Source organism: Pseudophryne corroboree, chromosome 2, assembly GCF_028390025.1.
Source record: "Pseudophryne corroboree isolate aPseCor3 chromosome 2, aPseCor3.hap2, whole genome shotgun sequence".
NCBI classification, from domain to species: Eukaryota; Metazoa; Chordata; class Amphibia; order Anura; family Myobatrachidae; genus Pseudophryne; species Pseudophryne corroboree.
The window spans coordinates 324,274,658-324,299,773 of NC_086445.1; the positions used below are offsets into that span (position 1 = coordinate 324,274,658).

The window sequence follows — 25,116 nt, forward strand, 5'->3', positions numbered from 1 at the left end:
GGGCAGCCGCCCAAGATGAGCCCACCTTCCTTGTGGAGTGGGCATTTACAGATTTTTGGCTGTGGCAGGCCTGCCACAGAATGTGCAAGCTGAATTGTACTACAAATCCAACGAGCAATAGTCTGCTTAGAAGCAGGAGCACCCAGCTTGTTGGGTGCATACAGGATAAACAGCGAGTCAGATTTCCTGACTCCAGCCGTCCTGGAAACATATATTTTTAGGGCCCTGACAACGTCTAGCAACTTGGAGTCCTCCAAGTCCCTAGTAGCCGCAGGCACCACAATAGGTTGGTTCAGGTGAAACGCTGAAACCACCTTGGGGAGAAACTGAGGACGAGTCCTCAATTCCGCCCTGTCCGAATGGAAAATCAGATAAGGGCTTTTACAGGATAAAGCCGACAATTCTGACACGCGCCTGGCCCAGGCCAGGGCCAACAGCATGACCACTTTCCATGTGAGATATTTTAACTCCACAGATTTAAGTGGTTCAAACCAATGTGACTTTTGGAACCCAAAAAACTACATTGAGATCCCAAAGTGCCACTGGAGGCACAAAAGGAGGCTGTATATGCAGTACCCCTTTTACAAACGTCTGAACTTCAGGGACTGAAGCTAGTTCTTTTTGGAAGAAAATTGACAGGGCAGAAATTTGAACCTTAATGGACCCCAATTTCAGGCCCATAGACACTCCTGTTTGCAGGAAATGTAGGAATCGACCCAGTTGAATTTCCTCCGTCGGGCCTTACTGGCCTCGCACCACGCAGCATATTTTCGCCAAATGCGGTGATAATGTTTTGCGGTTACATCCTTCCTGGCTTTGATCAGGATAGGGATGACTTCATCCGGAATGCCTTTTTTCCTTCAGGATCCGGCGTTCAACCGCCATGCCGTCAACGCAGCCGCGGTAAGTCTTGGAACAGACAGGGTCCTTGTTGGAGCAGGTCCCTTCTTAGAGGTAGAGGCCACGGATCCTCCGTGAGCATCTCTTGAAGTTCCGGTTACCAAGTCCTTCTTGGCCAATCCGGAGCCACGAATATAGTGCTTACTCCTCTCCATCTTATCAATCTCAGTACCTTGGGTATGAGAGGCAGAGGAGGGAACACATACACTGACTGGTACACCCACGGTGTTACCAGAGCGTCTACAGCTATTGCCTGAGGGTCCCTTGACCTGGCGCAATACCTGTCGAGTTTTTCCCAACGGTTTATAATCATGTGGAAGACTTCTGGGTGAAGTCCCCACTCACCCGGGTGGAGGTCGTGCTGAGGAAGTCTGCTTCCCAGTTGTCCACTCCCGGAATGAATATTGCTGACAGTGCTATCACATGATTTTCCGCCCAGCGAAGAATCCTTGCAGCTTCTGCCATTGCCCTCCTGCTTCTTGTGCCACCCTGTCTGTTTACGTGGGTGACTGCCGTGATGTTGTCCGACTGGATCAACACCGGCTGACCTTGAAGCAGAGGTCTTGCTAAGCTTAGAGCATTGTAAATGGCCCTTAGCTTCAGGATATTTATGTGAAGTGATGTCTCCAGGCTTGACCATAAGCCCTGGATATTCCTTCCCTGTGTGACTGCTCCCCAGCCTCGCAGGCTGGCATCCGTGGTCACCAGGACCCAGTCCTGAATGCCGAATCTGCGGCCCTCTAGAAGATGAGCACTCTGCAACCACCACATGAGGGACACCCTTGTCCTTGGTGACAGGGTTATCCGCTGATGCATCTGAAGATGCGACCCGGACCATTTGTCCAGCAGGTCCCACTGGAAAGTTCTTGCGTGGAATCTGCCGAATGGGATTGCTTCGTAGGAAGCCACCATTTTACCCAGAACCCTTGTGCATTGATGCACTGAGACTTGGCTCGGTTTTAGGAGGTTCCTGACTAGCTCGGATAACTCCCTGGCTTTCCCCTCCGGGAGAAACACCTTTTTCTGGACTGTGTCCAGGATCATCCCTAGGAACAGAAGACAAGTCGTCGGAACCAGCTGCGATTTCGGAATATTGAGAATCCAATCGTGCTGCCGCAACACTACCTGAGATAGTGCTACACCGACCTCCAACTGTTCCCTGGATCTTACCCTTATCAGGGAATCGTCCAAGTAAGGGATAACTAAAATTCCCTTCCTTCGAAGGAATATCATCATTTCGGCCATTACCTTGGTAAAGACCCGGGGTGCCGTGGACCATCCACACGGCAGCGTCTGAACTGATAGTGACAGTTCTGTACCATAAACCTGAGGTACCCTTGGTGAGAAGGGTAAATTTTGACATGAAGGTAAGCATCCTTGATGTCCCGAGACATCATGTAGTCCCCTTCTTCCAGGTTCGCAATCACTGCTCTGAGTGACTCAATCTTGAATTTGAACCTCTGTATGTAAGTGTTCAAAGATTTTAGATTTAGAATAGGTCTCACCGAGCCGTCCGGCTTCGGTACCACAACAGTGTGGAATAATACCCCGTTCCCTGTTGCAGGAGGGGTACCTTGATTATCACCTGCTGGGAATACAGCTTGTGAATGGCTTCCAAAACTGTCTCCCTGTCAGAAGGAGACATCGGTAAAGCCGACTTTAGGAAAACGGCGAGGGGGAGACGTCTCGAATTCTAATTTGTACCCCTGAGATATCACCTGAAGGATCCAGGGGTCTACTTGCGAGTGAGCCCACTGCGCGCTGAAATTCATTGAGACGGGCCCCCCACCGTGCCTGATTCTGCTTGTAAAGCCCCAGCGTCATACTGAGGGCTTGGCAGAGGCGGGAGAGGGTTTCTGTTCCTGGGAACTGGCTGATTTCTGCAGCCTTTTTCCTCTCCCTCTGTCACGGGGCAGAAATGAGGAACATTTTGCCCGCTTGTCCACGAAAAGACTGCGCCTGATAATACGGCGTCTTCTCATGTTGAGAGGCGACCTGGGGTACAAACGTGGATTTCCCAGCTGTTGCCGTGGCCACCAGGTCTGAAAGACCGACCCCAAATAACTCCTCCCCTTATTAAGGCAATACTTCCAAATGCCGTTTGGAATACGCATCACCTGACCACTGACGTGTCCATAACCCTCTACTGGTAGAAATGGACAACGCACTTAGACTTGATGCCAGTCGGCAAATATTCCGCTGTGCATCACGCATATATAGAAATGCATCTTTTAAATGCTCTATAGGCAAAAATATACTGTCCCTATCTAGGGTATCAATATTTTCAGTCAGGGAATCCGACCACGCCAACCCAGCACTGCACATCCAGGCTGAGGCGATTTCTGGTCGCAGTATAACACCAGTATGTGTGTAAATACATTTTAGGATACCCTCCTGCTTTCTATCAGCAGGATCCTTAAGGGCGGCCATCTCAGGAGAGGGTAGAGCCCTTACAAGCGTGTGAGCGCTTTATCCACCCTAGGGGGTGTTTCCCAACGCACCCTAACCTCTGGCGGGAAAGGATATAATGCCAATAACATTTTAGAAATTATCAGTTGTTATCGGGGGAAAACCACGCATCATCACACACCTCATTTAATTTCTCAGATTCAGGAAAACTACAGGTAGTTTTTCCTCACCGAACATAATACCCCTTTTTGGTGGTACTCGTATTATCAGAAATGTGTAAAACATTTTTCATTGCCTCAATCATGTAACGTGTGGCCCTACTGGAAGTCACATTTGTCTCTTCACCGTCGACACTGGAGTCAGTATCCGTGTCGGCGTCTATATCTGCCATCTGAGGTAACGGGCGCTTTAGAGCCCCTGACGGCCTATGAGACGTCTGGACAGGCACAAGCTGAGTAGCCGGCTGTCTCATGTCAACCACTGTCTTTTATACAGAGCTGACACTGTCACGTAATTCCTTCCAACAGATCATCCACTCAGGTGTCGACCCCCTAGGGGGTGACATCACTATTACAGGCAATCTGCTCCGTCTCCACATTATTTTTCTCCTCATACATGTCGACACAAACGTACCGACATACAGCACACACACAGGGAATGCTCTGATAGAGGACAGGACCCCACTAGCCCTTTGGGGAGACAGAGGGAGAGTTTGCCAGCACACACCAAAGCGCTATATATATACAGGGATAACCTTATATAAGTGTTTTTCCCCTTATAGCTGCTGTATTGTTAATACTGCGCCTAATTAGTGCCCCCCTCTCTTTTTTAACCCTTTCTGTAGTGTAGTGACTGCAGGGGAGAGCCAGGGGAGCTTCCCTCCAACGGAGCTGTGAGGGAAAATGGCGCCAGTGTGCTGAGGAGATAGGCTCCGCCCCTTTTTCGCGGACTTTTCTCCTGCTTTTTTATGGATTCTGGCAGGGGTTAAAATTCATCCATATAGCCCTGGGGGCTATATGTGATGTATTTTCGCCAGCCAAGGTGTTTTTATTGCTGCTCAGGGCGCCCCCCCCTAGCGCCCTGCACCCTCAGTGACCGAAGTGTGCTGAGGAGCAATGGCGCACAGCTGCAGTGCTGTGCGCTACCTTGGTGAAGACAGGATGTCTTCTGCCGCCGATTTTCCGGACCTCTTCTGTCTTCTGGCTCTGTAAGGGGGCCGGCGGCGCGGCTCTGGGACCCATCCATGGCTGGGCCTGTGATCGTCCCTCTGGAGCTAATGTCCAGTAGCCTAAGAAGCCCAATCCACTCTGCACGCAGGTGAGTTCGCTTCTTCTCCCCTTAGTCCCTCGATGCAGTGAGCCTGTTGCCAGCAGGACTCACTGAAAATAAAAAACCTAAACTAAAACTTTCACTAAGAAGCTCAGGAGAGCCCCTAGTGTGCACCCTTCTCGTTCGGGCACAGAGATCTAACTAACTGAGGCTTGGAGGAGGGTCATAGGGGGAGGAGCCAGTGCACACCAGATAGTCCTAAAGCTTTCTTTAGATGTGCCCAGTCTCCTGCAGAGCCGCTATTCCCCATGGTCCTTACGGAGTCCCCAGCATCCACTTAGGACGTTAGAGAAATATGAAAAACTCCAATAAACTTATGTCAACCTTTTAACCATTTACACCTAATTAATGTCAACCATATGGTGTCATCCTATTTACTATCTATATGTTGGAACACGCTTTAGGAAGGCACGAGTGGTCCCAAAGTGTCCCTGATCCACCAATGCCCACCTCTAACCTGGTTTTGCCCTTAAAACTTGGACTGTAATGTGGTTTGGGAAACTTTTTAAGGATATCTACGCTCAAGTTCAGATGGTTAAATCAAATCGCTTTAGGTACTAATTAAGTCACTTGTGATCAGCATGGGTATCCATAGCAAATGTACTATAATGGGAGACTCTGCTTTAAGAGAAAAATTGTAGCTTTAAGCCTTGCTTCGAAATCACCAATATATAGCCACTTACCACCACTCCCAGGCTATTACATTTGGTCTTCTTTGTCAAGACACAGCTTGACAGTTGAAAAACACCATATACAAGTCTTCAGAGGAAAAATAAATCCTTATAAAAAAAAAAAGTGTGTGGACCCGTGGTTATGTTAAACGTATCGCACTATGAAATGTGGTATGATTTTCAATAAAAGTGCAGTTTAAATCCTAATGTTTATCAATGGAATTAAAAAAATCCTACAAGTGCAGTATCTGTGACCAGCTAGAGATTGGGTAACACTGAAGACCGCTCCCTACAAATATGCAATCACAGCTACTGAGGACCTATCTTACTTTAGATTGGCATGGTGCTTCACTTAATGTTAATGCAATGATTGGTAGATTGACTATAGGTAGAAGTAGGCATTAGCACTGTTATTTGTTATTGTTAGCCAGCTGCTTTTTATAAAATGCCGTGCCAGAATTTACAATTGCCAAATATTGTATTACGAGTAGTTTTTGTATGGTGTATGGATTTTAGATTTGTTAAATCAGAGCTCCTATTTGCTTATCATTGTAGTGCTTTACCCTTGTTGAATCTGTTTTTATCACTTGGTTAAAGAAAAACAAAAGGGACCTGTTGACCAGCAAGTATGTCAGCATACAGATTATACACAACTGTACTGATAGGTCACAGGACAAGACTGCAGCATCACCAACTGACGGGACTCACCCTTGGTGGTTCAGAACTATAAAACGCTGATCATGTGCATAGTCATGGTTTTGTCCTGGATAGTGCCCTGACACCTAAACATCAGGTATCAGCCACAATCAAATCTTCATTCATCTGAGGAACATAGCCAGAATCAAGCACTTAATTCCTTCAGAAGATCTGCCTAAAGTCATACATACATTTGTGTCATCATGCCTAGACTGTAATGCCCTCTACCTCGGTCTCCCAGCAAAAGAATTGCACCGCTTGCAGGTGGTACAAAATGCAGCTGCCAGACTATTAACCAACCAGCCCCGTTCCAGCCACATAACACCCATTCTCTTCTCCCTTCACTGGATACCTGTAAAATGGCGAATTGTTTTCAAGATTGGCTTAATCACTTTCATATCCCTACATGACCAAGGCCCAAGGTACCTGAAGCAGCTTCTGATTCCTTACTGTCCCACTCGATTACCAGAATCTGTAGATGAAGAACTACTAACAGTACCTAGAATCTCCCTGAATTCATCTGGGGGTCGAGCGTTCAACTTTGTGGCTCCGACTCCATGGAACTCTATTCCTTGCGCAGTTCGAGAAGCCTGCACTCTAGAATACTTCAAAAACAGACTAAAGACTCCTATTTATTCAAGCATTTCACTATTATCTACTGTTAAGCTGGTTTTGTTTTTTGAGTTATAAAGACAAATGTGAAGCACTTTTTAGTCCTAAATATTATCGTTAGAATTTTAGGTTGAACAATTGGTATGTATTTCTGTTTTATGTATGACTAGTTACCAGCCCGTCAAAATAATGCATCATCATAACAGTAATATCAGCGCCTATGGCTGGGAGTGGCCAAATGGCGCAACACATGAATTGCTCCACCGGGCACCATCTAGTGGTCGCTGGCACACACTTGAATTCCCCTCAGGAGCAGCGTTAGCCTTTTATTATATAGGATTTGTCATCCGGACTGTCCATTACAGTTTTGAGGTGTCGTACAAACAAATGGTGATCTATGCTAAGCATGATTAATTTATAATAAGACAGAAAAGGACAAATTTTTGGGAAAAGGGAAACTTTATTTTTTATTTTAGAAGAAGAAAAAAACGCAAAAAAAATAAAATAAAATGTTTAAACATCACAGACATCCAAGTAGCATTGCTACCCTTCTTTGGCACCAAAATGTATCCTTAAATTGTGCAATTTATTTTTATGTCAACAACAATTTTCATTGGATTATATATTAATAACTGAGAAAAAGCAGTATGAATGTTGTTAGAAAATTATTAGAATTTAAAGATGAAAATATACACATTTGTGAGCTTTACAGTACATGGACTTAATGGTACTTTTAAAAGACCCCTCTCTCCAATCAGAAATGTATTTCAAAATACTTTTTTAAAGTTATTTAGCAAATGTAAGGGAAGTAGTAAATAAATATCAAAGTCAATCTACGCCGAGATGCCAAATTAATTTTCGCCAACTGACAAACTACTACAAATATTATGTTTGAGGTTACACTATCCAGTTTCAGAAAAATAAGTGAACACACAGAAAAATAAATGTAGCATCAGAAGCATCAGCATGGCCTGTTTAGTAGAGTCAAGCTTAGTTCTCAAAATGTACAAACCTTCTATACATGAAGGAACCATGCAGACATTAGCATACATAGACTGCATTGCTACTGTTCATTTGCAATGCCACCTGCAGACACACTGTTACATACTTTAATAGATGAATGTTTACATGCTTTTCCCAAAACGCCCAAAGATATATTTTGCAGTAGGCCCATGGGACAGTTATACCTGCGTACATTTATAGTTGATAATTAGCAACTGAAACGCAGTTGGCGCTAACGAAAAAAATGTTTAAAAAAAACCTGATTATAAATTAGAGCAGCTTATTATCAATGCAACAAAGTCCAAAATATCAAGTTGTTTGTATTATTGCAAATCTTACATGTTCACATTACTTTGTATCAATTATGTAGTATGGCCTTCAATTGAATAGATCATTTACATGTAGATGGGGACAAACCAATAACCATAACATGGTACAATAAGTGCTCATTTTTATGAAAACATCTATTCTTACCATTGCAGGTACTGACGACTTTTATTGAAGCTGCTTAAATAAGATTTTACTCACCGGTAAATCTATTTCTCGTAGTCCGTAGTGGATGCTGGGGACTCCGTAAGGACCATGGGGAATAGACGGGCTCCGCAGGAGACTGGGCACTCTAAGAAAGATTTAGTACTACTGGTGTGCACTGGCTCCTCCCTCTATGCCCCTCCTCCAGACCTCAGTTAAGGAAACTGTGCCCGGAAGAGCTGACATTACAAGGAAAGGATTTTGGAATCCAGGGTAAGACTCATACCAGCCACACCAATCACACCGTATAACTTGTGATAACAAACCCAGTCAACAGTGTGAACAACAACAGAGCATCAGACAAACCTGATGCAACCATAACATAACCCTTATTTAAGCAATAACTATATACAAGTATTGCAGAAGTCGTCCGCACTTGGGACGGGCACCCAGCATCCACTACGGACTACGAGAAATAGATTTACCGGTGAGTAAAATCTTATTTTCTCTAACGTCCTAGTAGATGCTGGGGACTCCGTAAGGACCATGGGGATTATACCAAAGCTCCCAAATGGGCGGGAGAGTGCGGATGACTCTGCAGCACCGAATGAGCAAACACAAGGTCCTCCTCAGCCAGGGTATCAAACTTGTAGAACTTTGCAAAAGTGTTTGAACCCGACCAAGTAGCTGCTCGGCAAAGCTGTAATGACGAGACCCCTCGGGCAGCCGCCCAAGAAGAGCCCACCTTCCTTGTGGAATGGGCTTTTACTGATTTTGGAGGTGGCAAGCCAGCCGCAGAATGAGCCTGCTGAATCGTGTTACAGATCCAGCGAGCAATTGTTTGCTTTGAAGCAGGAGCACCCAGCTTGTTGGATGCATACAGGATAAACAGCGAGTCAGTTTTCCTGACTCCAGCCGTTCTGCCTACATAAATCTTCAAAGCCCTGACTACATCTAGTAACTTGGAATCCTCCAAGTCACGAGTAGCCGCAGGCACCACAATAGGTTGATTCAAATGAAAAGATGACACCACCTTCGGCAGAAATTGTGGACGAGTCCGTAATTCTGCCCTGTCCATATGGAAAACCAGATAGGGGCTTTTACATGACAAAGCCGCCAATTCTGAAACACGCCTAGCCGAAGCTAAGGCCAATAGCATGACCACTTTCCACGTGAGATATTTTAACTCCACGGTCTTAAGCGGCTCAAACCAGTGAGATTTCAGGAAACTCAACACCACGTTAAGATCCCAAGGTGCCACTGGTGGCACAAAAGGGGGCTGAATATGCAGCACTCCCTTTACAAACGTCTGAACTTCAGGTAGAGAAGCTAGTTTTTTTATGAAAGAAAATGGATAGGGCCGAAATCTGGACCTTAATGAACCCCAATTCTAGGCCCAAAGTCACTCCCGACTGTAGGAAGTGAAGGAAACGGCCCAGCTGGAATTCCTCTGTAGAGGCATTCCTGGCCTCACACCCAGCAACATATTTTCGCCGTATATGGTGATAATATTTAGCCGTCACGTCCTTCCTAGCCTTTATCAGCGTAGGAATAACCTCATCCGGAATCACTTTTTTCTACTAGGATCCGGCGTTCAACCGCCATGCCGTCAAACGAAGCTGCGGTCAGTCTTGGAACATACAAGGTCCCTGCTGCAACAGATCCTGCCCTAGAGGCAGAGGCCATGGGTCCTCTGTGAGCATTTCTTGCAGCTCTGGATACCAAGTCCTTCTTGGCCAATCCGGAACAATGAGTATTTGTTCTCACTCCTCTTTTCCTTATGATTCTCAGCACCTTGGGTAAGAGAGGAAGAGGAGGAAACACATAAACCGACTGGAACATCCATGGTGTCACCAGTGCGTCTACAGCTATCGCCTGAGAGTCTCTTGACCTGGCGCAATACCTCTGTAGCTTTTTGTTGAGGCGGGATGCCATCATGTCCACCTGTGGCAGTTCCCACCGACCTACAATCTGCGCGAAGACTTCTTGATGAAGTCCCCCCTCTCCAGGGTGGAGGTTGTGCCTGCTGAGGAAGTCTGCTTCCCAGTTGTCCACTCCCGGAATGAACACTGCTGACAGTGCTCGTACGTGATTCTCCGCCCATCGAAGAATTCTGGTGGCTTCCGCCATCGCCACCCTGCTCCTTGTGCCGCCTTGGCGGTTTACATGAGCCACTGCGGTGATGTTGTCTGATTGGATCAGCACCGATTGGTTGCGAAGCAGGGTCTCCGCTTGACTTAGGGCGTTGTATATGGCCCTTAGTTCCAGGATATTGATGTGAAGGCAAGTCTCCTGACTTGACCACAGCCCTTGGAAACTTCTTCCCTGAGTGACTGCCCCCCACCCTCGGAGGCTTGCATCCGTGGTCACCAGGACCCAGTCCTGAATGCCGAACCTGCGGCCCTCGAGAAGGTGAGTACTCTGCAGCCACCACCGGAGAAACACCCTGGCCCCGGGGGATAGGGTGATTAACCGATGCATCTAAAGATGTGATCCGGACCACTTTGTCCAGTAAGTCCCATTAGAAGGTCCTCTCATGGAACCTGCCGAAAGGAATGGCCTCTTATGATGCCACCATCCTTCCCAGGACTCGAGTGCAGTGATGCACTGACACCCGTTTTGGTTTTAATAGATTCCTGACCAGTGTCACGAGCTCCTGAGCTCTCTCTATCGGGAGATAAACCCTTTTCTGGTCTGTGTCAAGGATCATGCCTAGGAGAGGCAGATGAGCTGTAGGAACCAACTGCGACTTTGGAATACATAGAATCCAGCCGTGTTGCCGTTACACTTCCAGAGAAAGTGATACGCTGTTCAGCCACTGCTCTCTTGATCTCGCTTTTATGAGGAGATCGTCCAAGTACGTGATAATAGGGACACCTTGCTTCCGCAGGAGCACCATCATTTCCGCCATTACCTTGGTGAATATTCTCGGGGCCGTGGAGAGACCAAACAGCAACGTCTGAAATTTGTAATGACAATCCCGTACCGCAATTCTGAGGTACGCCTGATGAGGTGGATAAATGGGGACATGAAGGTATGCCTCCTTTATGTCCCGAGTCACGATAAAATCTCCCCCTTTCAGGCTTGTAACGACCGCTCTTAGCGATTCCATGTTGAACTTGATCCTTTTCAGGTATATGTTCAGGGATTTTAAATTCAATATGGGTCTGACCGAACCGTCTGGTTTCGGGACTACCACATGGTCGAATAATAACCCCCTCCTTGTCGAAGGAGGGGAACCTTGACCACCACCTGTTGAAGATACAATTTGTGAATTGCAGTTAACCCTGTTTCCCTATCGTGGGGGGAAGCCGGCAGGGCCGTCAGTGAGGAGGCATCTTCTCAAAGTCCAGCTTGTATCCCTGAGACACAATATCTATTGCCCAGGGATCTAACAGGGAGTGAACCCACTTGTTGCAGAACTTAAGAAAGCGTGGCCCCCACCGGGCCTAGCTCCGTCTGTGGCGCCCCAGCGACATGCGGTGGATTTTCATAGAGGCCGGGGAGGACTTCTGTTCCTGGGAACTAGCTGTGTTGTGCAGCTTCTTTCCTCTGGCCCCGCCTCTGGCAAGAAAGGATGCATCTCGGACTTTGTTGTTTCTTTGTTCGAAAAGCTGCATTTGATAATGACGTGCTTTCCTAGGCTGTGCAGGAATATAAGGCAAAATATCCGAATTACCAGCTATAGCCGTGGAGACCAGGTCCGAGAACCCTTCTCCACACAATCCTCAGCCTTCCATATGCCACTTAAGTTGGTATCATCTGTCCATTGCATATTCTACAGGACACATCAAGCAGAAATCGACATAGCTTTAACTCTAGGACCCAGTATACTCATGTCTCTTTGGGCATGTTTGATTATATATATCTCTTAAGACAGCATCTTTAATATATATATATATATATATATATATATATATATATATATATACACACACATATTAGGGTCTCAATTTCTGCTGATAAGGTACCTGTCCACACCGCCCCAGCGCTATAAACCCATGCCGACACAATCGCCGGTCTGAGTAGTGTACCAAAATGTGCACGCTATCTGCAGGATCCCTGAGAATAGCTAGGGCTACCTTCTGGGCAAACGTGACACCCTAGGAGAAGATTCCCATCACATCCTGGCCCTAGTGGGGAAAGGATACTGCCTGAGAATTCTTTGTGGGAAGCTGCAGTCTCTTGTCTGGAGATTCCCGCTCTTTTTCCTCATGAGAGGAGGGAAATTTACCTCAGCTTTCTTCCCCTTAAACATGTGTACCCTTGTGTCAGGGACAAATGAGTCATCAGTGATATGCAAATCATCTTTTATTACAATAATCATATATTGAATACTTTTCTGCCATTTTGGCTGTAACTTTGCATTATCTTAGTCGACACTGGTGTCAATCTCCGTGTCGATATCAGTGTTTATTATTTTGGATAGTGAGCATTGTGAGACTCTGAAGGTCTCTGCGCCATAGGGACAGACATGGGTAGATTTCCTGTCTGTTCTCTAATCTTTTGTGCAATAAATTCACCAGGGCACTTACACATATCCAAACAGGTGTCGGCGTTGTCGACAGAGACACCCTCTCACACACATATTTGCTCTATCTCCTCCTTAGGGGAGCCTTTTACCTCAGACATGTCGACACACATGTACCGACACACCACACACACAAGGGATGCTCTATTTGAAGACAGTTCCCCCACAAGGCCCTTTGGAGAGAGAGAGTATGCCAGCACACACCCCAGCGCTATATGACCCAGTAATCACACAGTAACTTAGTGTTAACCCAGTAGCTGCTGTATATATTGTTTTTACGCCAAATTTATGTGCCCCCCCTCTCTTTTTCACCCTCTCTATCGTGCTTCTGCAGGGGAGAGCCTGGGGAGCTTCCTCTCAGCGGAGCTGTGGCGAGAAAATGGCGCTGGTGAGTGCTGAGGAAGAAGCCCCGCCCCCTCAGCGGCGGGCTTCTGTCCCGCGATTTTGTGTAAAAATAATGGCGGGGGCTCATGCATATTACAGTGCCCAGCTGTATATATGGCCTATTTTGCCAGGAGGTACTCAATTGCTGCCCAGGGCGCGCCCCCCTGCTCCCTGCACCCTACAGTGACCAGAGTGTGTGGGTTAGTGTTGGAGCAATGGCGCACAGCTGCAGTGCTGTGCGCTACCTCATATGAAGACAGGAGTCTTCTGCCGCCGATTTTGATGTCTTGTTGCTTCAACCCGCCGGCTTCTGTCTTCTGGCTCTGCGAGGGGAACGGCGGTGCGGCTCCGGGAACGGACGACCAAGGTTAAGTTCCTGTGTTCGATCCCTCTGGAGCTAATGGTGTCCAGTAGCCTAAGAAGCGCAACCTAGCCGCAGTTAGTAGGTTTGCTTCTCTCCCCTCAGTCCCACGTAGCAGAGAGTCTGTTGCCAGCAGAAGCTCTCTGAAAATAAAAAACCTAACTTTAAAACTTTCTTAATAGCAAGCTCAGGAGATCTCACTAAAATGCACCCAGCTCCTTCCAGGCACAGATTCTAACTGAGGTCTGGAGGAGGGGCATAGAGGGAGGAGCCAGTGCACACCAGTAGTACTAAATCTTTCTTAGAGTGCCCAGTCTCCTGCGGAGCCCGTCTATTCCCCATGGTCCTTACGGAGTCCCCAGCATCCACTAGGACGTTAGAGAAAATATATTAACCTAATAATTTGTCAATAAATTACTTAAAACCTTTCAAACCCATATGTGAATTTCTACTGGATCAGAAAAACTGTATGGAATGTTTTACCATTAGAACAGCAAGACCTTGGTAATGTGTAATAACATTCAATATTTACAATATGCACACCACGTACTGCAGTGGTGTTCATTGTGCCACCTGGTAAGCTTGCCAACCTGTAGAACATGGAAACTAAATAACTGGGTGAGGAAAGCAATGTGGAATGGTCACAGGAAGTCCTCTCACTAGTCCTTGTTGATCAAAATTCAAATGAAATGTCTACTATTAAATCGTTCTAGAAAAACCTATTATCACACCAGCAATTATAAAAATATTATTTTTCACTCCTCTCAGTAATTATAGTGCATGTTTAAAAATACTTATTTTGACCATTAAAACCCTAGGAGGCAAGGCGTGAGAAGATACAACAGGGAGTTCCAGTAATGACTAGGCCTTTGTCTCCCCTAGTACACGGAGAGGCGCGAGAACAACTTGTGATGGAAGTGGGCTGATGAACAGTGTGGTTTAAAGAAACAAAAACCCCTGCCATGTTCCAACTGTAGCTGTGCTTCAAATCAGTGTAAAACATACAAAATAAACAAAAGTAAATGTCAAATTCCCAGTGCCCACCTTTTATACAGAGCACTGGGAAAATGCCAAACAGGGAAGAGTCCAGTTCATGAGCCCTACCTTCCAACGCTGAAACATTACCTATCGTCTGTGTCACATTACAACTATATTAATAGCTGAAAAATATTTCCATATTTGTGCACAACTGTTTACACAACAACAAAAAAACATTCTAAATTGTTATGGTCTTTAAAGTACTGTATATCTGCAGCTTACACATATTGATGCACTCCTGGTTTGGAAGGCTGAACTAATGAGTATGTCAAGTATCAGTTTATTAGGAACCAGTACCTCATGAGCAAAGGGAGAGACACTGGCTCAAAGCACATTGAAAGCCTGCATCATGGATTATGGATACGCCCAAACAACAGGTGCATTTAATGTGTTTAGGTGGCTGGTCTAGTTTAAATGACATATACAGATCAAAAGATACCAAACCTACCAAGCTGTGGGTCAACACTAATTACTATTACTTCCTGATTAAGCCATCCCTACCAAAGCAGAAACTTCTCTAGGTACTTACTGTACTCTAAACTTTGCCTTTCCCTGATTAAAATACACATCATCTAAATTGAAAGTATGCACAGGCCTAGCCATTTAAATTAATTTCTATCTGTTTATGAAGTATATGGTGGGCTAAAACATGGAAATACTATGTGTGATCAAATACGATTGTAGCAGTCGCACCAAACATCACTTCCCTACGTGGCAGGGCCCATGCAAATTGGTACTTGTATATCGTTGTGCGTGAGTCTGAATCTGTATAATTGCTACGATGCAGTGACCGTGGCCTTATTTTCGTGCTAATTTCCGTTTTGCTTCACAAACACATTTTGCTGCAATCCAAGTGGCATAGTCGAGCGAAAAAGCTGCTACACCGTTCAGCGCCATGTGGCTTAGGTAGGCTAGGTGTATGAGGACACACACTCGAACATATACATTATATATATATATATATACACACACACTTGAATAAAAAAAAAGATGCACAAAATGCAATTTTTCTAGTGAGCGCCTCGGAGTATTGCATTAACAGACCTGCAGTTAAGAAATTAAGGGACAGTATTTTGATATTGTTCAGACTCAAAGCAAGAAAGATTCCCATATGACGGTCTACAGGGACAGCTTTTTCTGAAAAATAACAAAGATATGCATTGTATGTATATTGCCAGTTCTCTGTGGGATAATTTGCCAAAATGGATGGTTATACCTGCAAAAGAAATATAACAGCAATAAATGTAAGAAAAGCTACTAACATAACACTTTTTTCTTTTATAATATACACATTAGTTAGATTATGGATATTGTTTACAATATCAAGACAACCAATACTTTAAATATAAGTTACTAAAATTGGTGACTTAATGTATGGCAAAAGCATTCTTCAAAGTGGTATGTACACCAAGTTACTTGTAATGAAAAATCATAAAGTATATGTTGGTTACATTGATTTTATCACAAGGACTCCCATGTTGCATGAGACATGGATCCTAAAATGACTACTGCTTGAATGTCAATAATGGGGGAGGGCGGGTTGGCAATAGGGTGGCTCTGTGGTGGATTACAACCAGGGGAAATGCAGACTTAAAATCACCAGCGCACAGAACATGTGCACTTCAATGTGTAGCTTATTAAAGATGATAATCTGAGAACACTAGGGTGGGATAACATCTGTAACAATGCAAACTGTAAGGGACATCATAAACTAAAGAGGTAATGCAAGCTTGCAGTTAATTTTTACTACGTAAACCTATCCAGAGGGAATGCATGGCCAATTGAAATCTCTCTAAAGCTAACTTCTATAGTCCCCACTGGTTAGGCTAGGATGCCAATTAAAAGAAAAAAAATGGTCAACTCTCCAAATGGATACTTGACAAAATAGAAAAAGAAAAGAAATGTATCAAAAATTGCAGGTATAGGAACAATGTAAATGTAGACTGCCAAAAATAATAAACCCTCAATGAAATATCATACTATACCTTTTCAGGAATAAAATTCTTGAAGCATATCACAGGTTCTAAGTCTTAAGGCACAAAATCTGTAAAAGCAAAACAAAAACAAAAAAGCTTAAAATAAAAACGTAAAATATAAAACCTTTATATTCCTCTTGAAAGCAAGTCTAAAACAAGAAATATAGAAAGCGGATTTGATAATAATGAAGATAGATAACACGCTGCTCAACTCTCTCTACTTAAAAGTCCTTTTAAATAATTCTCACAGTTCAGTTTAATGGTGCAAAGAGGCCGCTTTGCAGTGCTTTTATGGTAAATTGTCCATCACTTTCATAATGAATTTGAGAACATAAAGCATATTTTAATACTCAGGGGCTAGTGTACTAAGAGTTGGAGAGAGATAAAGTAGAAAGATTTTGTACCAAACAATAAGCTCCTGTCATTTTTTTTAAACAAAGCCTTAACATGGCAGTTAGGAGATGATTGGCTGGTGCTTTATTTTTCTCTACTTTATCGCAAATCTACCCTCAGTCCTGAACGAATTGCTAATACATAGTATATTCAACTTTATTCGTAAGTGTTCCTGTCATCATTAACTATCAACGCCATAAATAAAAAATACAAAAGTTGTAGAGAACATAGATAAAACAGATTAAAACTAAAAACAGAAAATAGAAAAAGTTCTCAACTTAAAAAAAAAAAAAGTTTACACAATCAAAGGATATTTTTTTTTTTAAAGAGAATTGGGAGGGAGATGTATCAAGCCCTGGAGAGTGATAAAGTGGATAAGCTGATAAAAACAAAACCAGCTTCTTTCATCTCAAAAACTGTGCTAGATAAATGACAGGAGCTGATTGGCTGCTCTGGGCAGCTTCTCCACATGTATGTGAGAGGTGACAGGTCCACTTTAACAATAAATATTCTACAGATATTTATTCATAGCACAATAAGCATGTTACTTACCAATACCTGCATTTTTCGTGTTTCAAAGACCACTCAGACGGGAGAACTTCATTCAACACTTCAGTAAACACTTATGCCTCTCAGAGTAGTAAGTAATCATATAAAGACAATGCACTTTCCATATAAAACGATTTTGCATGTTACGTTAGATGTTTAATTTGACATGACAGCACAAAATCTTTAACATGTGAAGCGATTAAGTTGTAGCCACTGGAATGGTTTAATTTTTTTTTTTTACATTTTTTTTTTTTTTTTTAACCCAGATTATTTGTCAAAGCTCTGTATGTTCATTACTGTATTGTCATCTTTCTTGGACCATTCCATTTTCTTTATTTTTCTTTTTGACATATTTAAGTCACAAGGACTTATATGCAAAGCAGTTGTACAATGTTATTAAAACCCATACGTAAAATACGTACACAAAGTAAACTGAACAAAAAGGCTACTACATAGTAAAGCCTACACATAACACTATGTATTTTTTTATACATAACAATTGAGATTCCTGTTTAGCATTCATCTACGCATGTCTGAAAACATTCACATAGATTTTAAAGCAAATTCTGTTACCAGGAAAAAACAAACAATTTGCATTATTCAAGTTCCTCAAATGACAAATGAACCCAAAAATTGTACACCCAGCAAAAATGTGTGTAATAAAACCATTGCATATGTGTCAATAATGATGCATTGTGCAATCATTTACTGAAATGTGACAACAGAAGGCTTTCATGTCTTTAGCTTCCCAAACCAAGTGTCCACTACATCTATTCACGCAGAAATGCTGGAAAACATCCCAATGGAAAAGTGCTTCAGGTGATCTTAGTAACAAGTCCAGGCATTTACAGCTGAATCATCAGGCAAAAAAATCATCTTCTCCAAGACCGTGACTCATTATCCTCCTCTTCTTCATCGTCGTCCTGCAGCAAGGAGTCATCCACAATAGTGTCTTCCTGCAACTGGAAAAGAAATACACTGGGTTGGTAAAATAAAAAATTAAATAACATTTTCGCAGTGTTAATACATTTTTGGCACCATTTAATTGTGAGTTATTACCAGTGGCATATTATCACCTTGATACCAACGAATATGCAGTTAGTATTTAACAATACTTACCTCTCCTGAGAGGTCGAAAAACATACCCTCCTCAGTGGCATGCCAGATTTGTTGAAGCTGGAAAGGATGCTGCTTGGTCCTAGCAATGGGGACTGTATCAATAAGCGCCATCTATAGATGGCATAAGCAGTACAGGGGCTAATAGCGGTAAGCTACGCTAAAAACTGAAAGGAGGATATATCCCCTTTACTGAATAAAAGAGGGGTTATGTCTTATTGTTAAACACATACCTACATAATAAGTGATATTGCTAATATCTGATACATAACATAGGAATAACTTAATACAGATCTTTTTTTTGGTCGATCTGACAATCGGACGATTTTTCAGGAAATTCTAGGCACCAATATCTGAGCTACACACTAATAGGCCTTACACACTTGCCGATTCATCCGATTTGGACGATGGTCGATTTCAATGATTAACGACCATCCTCCAAATTGGCTTGCTAAGCAGAACGAGGGAAAACGATGAAAGACCGCGGGGACTCGCCTCGTTTATCGTTGATGCATACACACTGAGCGATATGAACGGTTTATTGTTCATTACTGAACGAGAACGTTCATATCGCCCGCACACATCGGCAAGTGTGTAGGGCCCTTTAGAGATTTATTTTTTAATGTTTACCAATTTACTACCACACCACACTGCATTTGCTCATGTCCGCTCAAGTGACAGAATAACATAGGAAAATAGGATTTTGGTACTTACCAGGTAAATCCTTTTCTTTGAATCCATAGGGGGCACTGGAGTACTCTTGGGATATGGACGGCGTAGCAGAAACAAAGGCACTGAATATTTAAATTTAGAACTCTCCACCCCTCCATATCCCAGAGTACCTCAGTGTACGACCTCAGTGTTTTTACTGAGCGAACTACTATAGAGAGGTTGACAATGGAGAATTCCTATAACATAACGGACAACAACAAAGTTGACCCATAACGTTACTGTCAACTAAACAGTTGACACCATAACCGATAGACCTTTATAATTTGAACCAATCGGTGAAAATGTGTTACCATAAGCTCCTTTGAGCTTAATACAAACCAGGTAAAATGTGTTACCCTAAGCTCCTGTGAGCTTAACACAACCCAGGTAAAACTGCTCTGGGTGGGCGTCCAGTGCCCCCTATGGTTTCAAAGAAAAGGATTTACCTGGTAAGTACCAAAATCCTATTTTCTTTTTCATCCACTAGGGGTCACTGGAGTACTCTTGGGACGTACCAAAGCTTCCCTTGTGGGCGGGAGAGCTGTTTGACACTTGTAACAGTAGGCAGCCAAAGCTAGATGCCGATGCCGCAACCGTTTAATAACGTGTAAACGCGCACAAACGTGTGCACTGAAGGCTATGTAGCCGCGTCGTAGACGCTCCACGACCAGCTGGTCCTGACATTCCCACAGAACCTGTGGAATGAGCTATTACTGACGAAGGCGACTGTAACTTAGCCTTCAAGTAAGCCTGACTTGTAGTCATTTTGATCCAACTGGATAATGTCTGCTGAGAAAACTGGCTAACCCCAGTTGGCCACATTATAGAGAACAAACAACGTATCCGTATTACGTACTGTAGACGTTCGGGACATATAGACGCGTAATGCGTGTACCACATTCAGAATTCTAGAATGTGCTGTCAACACAGGAACCACTATTGGTTTATTGATGTGAAGAATAAGAAATCGGAATTCGTCCGAAGTTCTGCTTTGACATGAGAAAACTCAAATACGGTGGCTTGGAATACAAGGCACCCAAATATGAAAACAAAACCCTTGCCGAAGCTAAGGCTAGAAGAAAACGTTTTCCAAGTGAGAAACTTAATCCCCATTTGTTGTAAGGGTTCAAAATATGAAAACTGTAAGAAATCTGAACCCAGCCTCAAGTCGCATGGCGCTGTAGGTGGGATAAATGGAGGCTGCATTTGATGACACCTTGTAGAAAAGGTGTGTACCGACGCAATAGAGTCAAACGTCTTTGAAAATAACTTGACCACACAGATACCTGCACCCTCAGTGCAGATAAACTCAGTTCTCCATCTCACCCCGTCTGTAAAATAACAGAATACGGGTAACTTGAAAGATGATGTCGGAAACTTCCGAGCTTCACACCCACCTATATAGGTACACCAAATTTTGTAATAATGAGCTGCCGTAAGCGGCTTCCTAGCTCGTAACATGGTTGGTATAACCGATACTGTAATGCCCTATTTCTTTTCTTAAGAGGGCGGTCTGAACCCCCACCCCGTCAACCGCAGCCGCGGTACATAGGTAAATAGGGGTAAAAGAACGGTCCCTGTTGTAACAGGTTGGACGTATTATGAGCGGGCCAAGATCGTGTGCAAGTATTCCTTGGAGATTCGAGAAGCAAGCTCTCCGAAACCCATGAGATATCACTAGTATGACTGTGACGAACTGTCTTATGATCCGTTTTAGCAACGGAGAGAACAGCGGAAAATGGTGGAGCAAGATACACGAGGATGTATGACCACACGAATGTGAGAACCTCCACCGCCACTGCCCTTGTGATCTGTCGTTCTGTACACATACTGAGCGTGTGTAATTGTGGCGAGATGCCCTCATGTATACCTGAGGGTAACCCCACCTGTGGATTCACATATGAAACACCTCTGGATTTAATGCCCAGTTTTCAGGATATAAATCCCGACGGGTGAGATCATCTGTCTAACAGATGTCCACTAGCGGAATGAACCCCGTCGACAACATCACATAATGGTGTTCTGGGCAATTGAGGATTCGAGCTACCTGCCGCATTGCCATGCGGCTTCTTGGTCCTCCCTGGTTGTTGTGTATGCAACTCCCGTTGCGTTGTCTGACTGCACTTGGTCAGACTGAAAGCGAAGCATGTAGTGCATTGTAAATTGCACGGAGTTCCAGGACATTTATCGACAGCAATCTGTCGTGATCCGCTTTAGAACCCCTGTCGCTGACCTTTTTTAACTACAACTCCTGAACCTCTGAGACTCTCGTCCAGAGTATATACACCCTCGCCCCCCTGTGGGAAACGCGAGTGAAGCCCGGCGAACTAAAGCGCTTTGAAAACATCATTATTCCTAACAGGCGAATACACCAATGTACCGCTAGTGTGCGTGGCTTTTGCACTAATTACTAGATGGTATATTTGTTCTTGCTGGTGTAGTAGGTAAATGTCTGTGATTTACCGTATTTATAATCTTACCTAGGAATTGACGTCGTTCAGACGGAATTAGATGCGATTGTTTTTGAACTTGACCTGCCACCGTAGTATACATTAGTAGCGCAAGTAAGAGGAACTCTGTTGAGACAGAATTCTTATGAGCAGATCGTCTAAGTATGGAACGATTGTCACTGGCAGGGCTCTGAGATGAGCTATCCTCACCAACATCACTTTGGTAAATACCCGAGGCGTTGACAAGAAGCCAAATGGTAGAACCTGAAATGGTTAATGGTTGTGGCGTTTTGCAAACGCTAGAACCTGTGATGACCAAACCGGAATGGGTAAATACGCATTGTGAAGATCAAGTGCAATTATGCAATTTTGTGGCTCCAAATATGCAAATACTAACCGCAGAAAATCCATTTTCAAACTGCAGTAAGTGACTTGCTGATTGAGACTGCGACGGAGCTGTCTGGTTTTGTTACCCCAAACAGAGGGGAATAAGTAACCCTGACTCTGTTGGTGTACTATGCCTGGAAATAAAAACAGCTGAAACCAGCAGAGACTAAATGGCAACCTGCCAAACCGTTCGACAGAGGCAGTCTTGTCCTTTAATCTGTAAATAGCGGAGACATCCATGAGTTGATGTCTGGAAACCCCGCAAATGTAACGTGTAAAGACGCGCTTCCACAATTGGAAAATGGAGATGGCCTAATAGGTCGTCAAGCCACTGGCTTGTTGACTGTAGCGTCCTGTCGTTACAAGGCGTGACTGTTTTTGTACCACCGCCTTGAAAAAACTGAAGTCTAAAGGGATTAAACGCCGGCACAAGTATTTCCGTTTTGATACTGGATGCGGTAATGGCTGAATATCAAATTTAGGACCAAACAAGCTCTGGCCTTGTCGTGCTGAAACTAGCGACGATGAAAAGTGAGAATCGAAGTAACCGGCGTTAGCAGAAGCTTTACAGATATACTCTGCAGCTTCTCATTAACAGTGATCGTCATTGTTTCCATACATAGAGTCTAGTGACCCAAATGTATATTGGGTCTTTATAATGTTTGACACAGACGAATTCACCAATGGCGGATCGCGTCATTTAGATGTGGAAACGATTAAATAGTGGTTAGAGTCTACTCAGTCTCTGTAAAAATGGAGACATTGACTCACTGGGTTTTAGCAATGTATGGTTGTCAAAAACCCCGCACTATCTGAGTGCTGGTCTAATGTACCCTTCTCACTCGTAGTTATCGCTGTGAGATTTGACATAGAATCGTGCATTAAATTATAAGACCAGTTAAATAAACACCCTGGTACCCAAAGGGAAATTGGCCCTTTGGAAAGACTGTCCTTCGTTAGAGCTGGCGGAGTAACTTCCGAGACTCCGATGTTACCGCTCCTTTAATTTGAATTGCCAATGCTTAACATAGGATCTTTAAAATTATTTTTAGTCTGCGCTAGAGCCTTACTCGCTATGCAGACAGACACCACAATAGGCAACGGACAGACACTTGCACGACTTATTGAAGTTATTATGTGTCATATATATATTTTTATTGCTGAAAAGCATATTAAGCCCAGCCGTAGGCAGGCATCAAAAAATTATATGAAACTCATGGTTGTTCCTCTCCACGGAAATCTTTAGTAAAAGGCGAAAGATTTATTCGATCTGAAGACAAACCAGAGTATTCTTTATGTGAAAAGCAGTTCACATGGGCAGCTTATGTGAAACCCGAACCAAATTCCCACTAACACCCCTGCGCCTCTGGTGGCTTAGAGATGTAGGGCAGGAATGTTCCAGAATTACAAACTGGAAAACAACAGGAAGCATGGTTAAAATGGCCCCTTTGCCATGCTGACCCTGATAATCACAGAACAAGTTACAATTGTTTCCGTGTTAATATAGCCTATTATACAGTGATAATCACAGGCAGGGTACAACACATGCTCTATGAATATAATTACAGACATTAATATAGGCTCAATAGCCTATTATACAGCAATAATATAGGCTCACTAGCCTATTATACAGTGATAATAACAGACATTAATATATAGGCTGAATAACCTATTATACAGTGATAATCACAAACATTAATATAGGCTCAATAGCCTATTATACAGTGATAATCACAGACAGTAATATAGGCTCAATAGCCTATTATACAGTGAAACTCACAGGACAGGTTACAATACATTATAAATACCTGTCACATATATATAGCTGAATATACACTGTGCTGCTGTTCATATAGGTATTTTACATACCCTTGCCGCTGTGATCCGCCAGATTCCACCGCCCCTCTTCCCCCCTGTAACGCTGTGTCTCTGCGGGAAGCCCGGGAAGACTTGCAGGGAGGCCTTCTTGCAGCCTCTTAGCGCTGGCACTGATCTGCGGGTGGATGGTGCTGGGCGGCCGGACGGAGCGGCGGCCCGGTTATCACCGTCTTAGTGCTGAGAACTGAGGGAGCGTCTGCGGCCGTATGGCGCTGGGCGGCCGGACGGAGCGGCTGGGACGGGCGGACGTAGCGCTGTATGGAGCTTGCAGACGTAGCGGCTGGGGCTGTGGCGGGCGGATGAGCGGCGGAAGCGGCATATTAAAACCAACATAGCGGGGCGGCAGCCTGCGCTGACCGCCCCGTTCCCCAGCCTACCTTGCTTGTATCCCTGATCATGGCTGCGACGGGGCTTCTTATGTGTAAGCTCCGTCCAGCTCTCCAGTGATCTTAGTCATGGCTGCGACGGGGCTTCTTATGTGTAAGCTCCGTCCAGCTCTCCAGTCATGGCTGCGACGGGGCTTCTATGTGTAAGCTCCGTCCAGCTCTTCAGTCATCCAGTCATGGCTGCGACGGGGCTTCTATGTATAAGCTCCGTCTTCCACAAAGTGTGGGAACTCCCACAAGCCGATGTTAGTGCTTTGAGCACAGAAAAAACACTGGGGTCGTACACTGAGGTACTCTGGGATATGGAGGGGTGGAGAGTTCTAAATTTAAATATTCAGTGCCTTTGTTTCTGCTACGCCGTCCATATCCCAAGAGTACTCCAGTGACCCCTAGTGGATGAAAAAGAAATATGGGCAGATTATTCAGAATGCACACACATTGCTCAGTACCAGGAGATTATGGCGGAGATTTTTGGTTTGGAACGATAAAGCGGAAAATCCATTGTCCGTGTTTGTGGGTAAGATTTTCCAGAATTATCGGCAGAACGTTAAAATGATCCCTTGTACACACTATACAATAAACTTGTCAGAGACCCGCCTATTGGCAAACTGGGCCAATAACTGTATAGTGTGTACCTGGCTTTACTCTATAAAAATACTCACCTCTTCCTCTTCTTGTTCAGCCTCTTCTGCCTCTGTGCTACTTGTATTTGGTATTGGTTTATTCCAAGATAATTTTAAGTCCTGCCCTTTGAAATGGGCTCCATGGATGGCAGCCTTAAATTGGGTGGAAAAAATAAAAGACAAAACAGACTGTAAAACGTTCATTAATTCCACAACCAAAATAAGCAATTACATTGGGTTATA

The 25,116-nt window shown here is 44.0% G+C and overlaps 1 protein-coding gene and 1 non-coding gene across 2 annotated transcripts in view; both read right to left on the reverse strand.

Moving 5' to 3' along the window:
- Nucleotides 1-17,543: 17,543 nt before the first annotated feature.
- RBM26 (RNA binding motif protein 26) overlaps nucleotides 17,544-25,116 on the reverse strand; it is a 421,593-nt gene continuing 414,020 nt past the window's right edge. Inside the window, exons 22-23 of the mRNA XM_063952997.1 lie at nucleotides 24,913-25,026; nucleotides 17,544-18,284 (exon numbers count right to left, since the gene is read on the reverse strand). Coding sequence (XP_063809067.1) covers nucleotides 18,195-18,284; nucleotides 24,913-25,026 — 204 coding nt within the window. The 3' untranslated portion in view covers nucleotides 17,544-18,194. The remainder of the gene's footprint in view (nucleotides 18,285-24,912; nucleotides 25,027-25,116) is intronic.
- LOC135054101 (U5 spliceosomal RNA) lies at nucleotides 23,162-23,276 on the reverse strand. Its single transcript, XR_010243354.1, has one exon. It is a non-coding gene; the product is annotated as a U5 spliceosomal RNA (small nuclear RNA).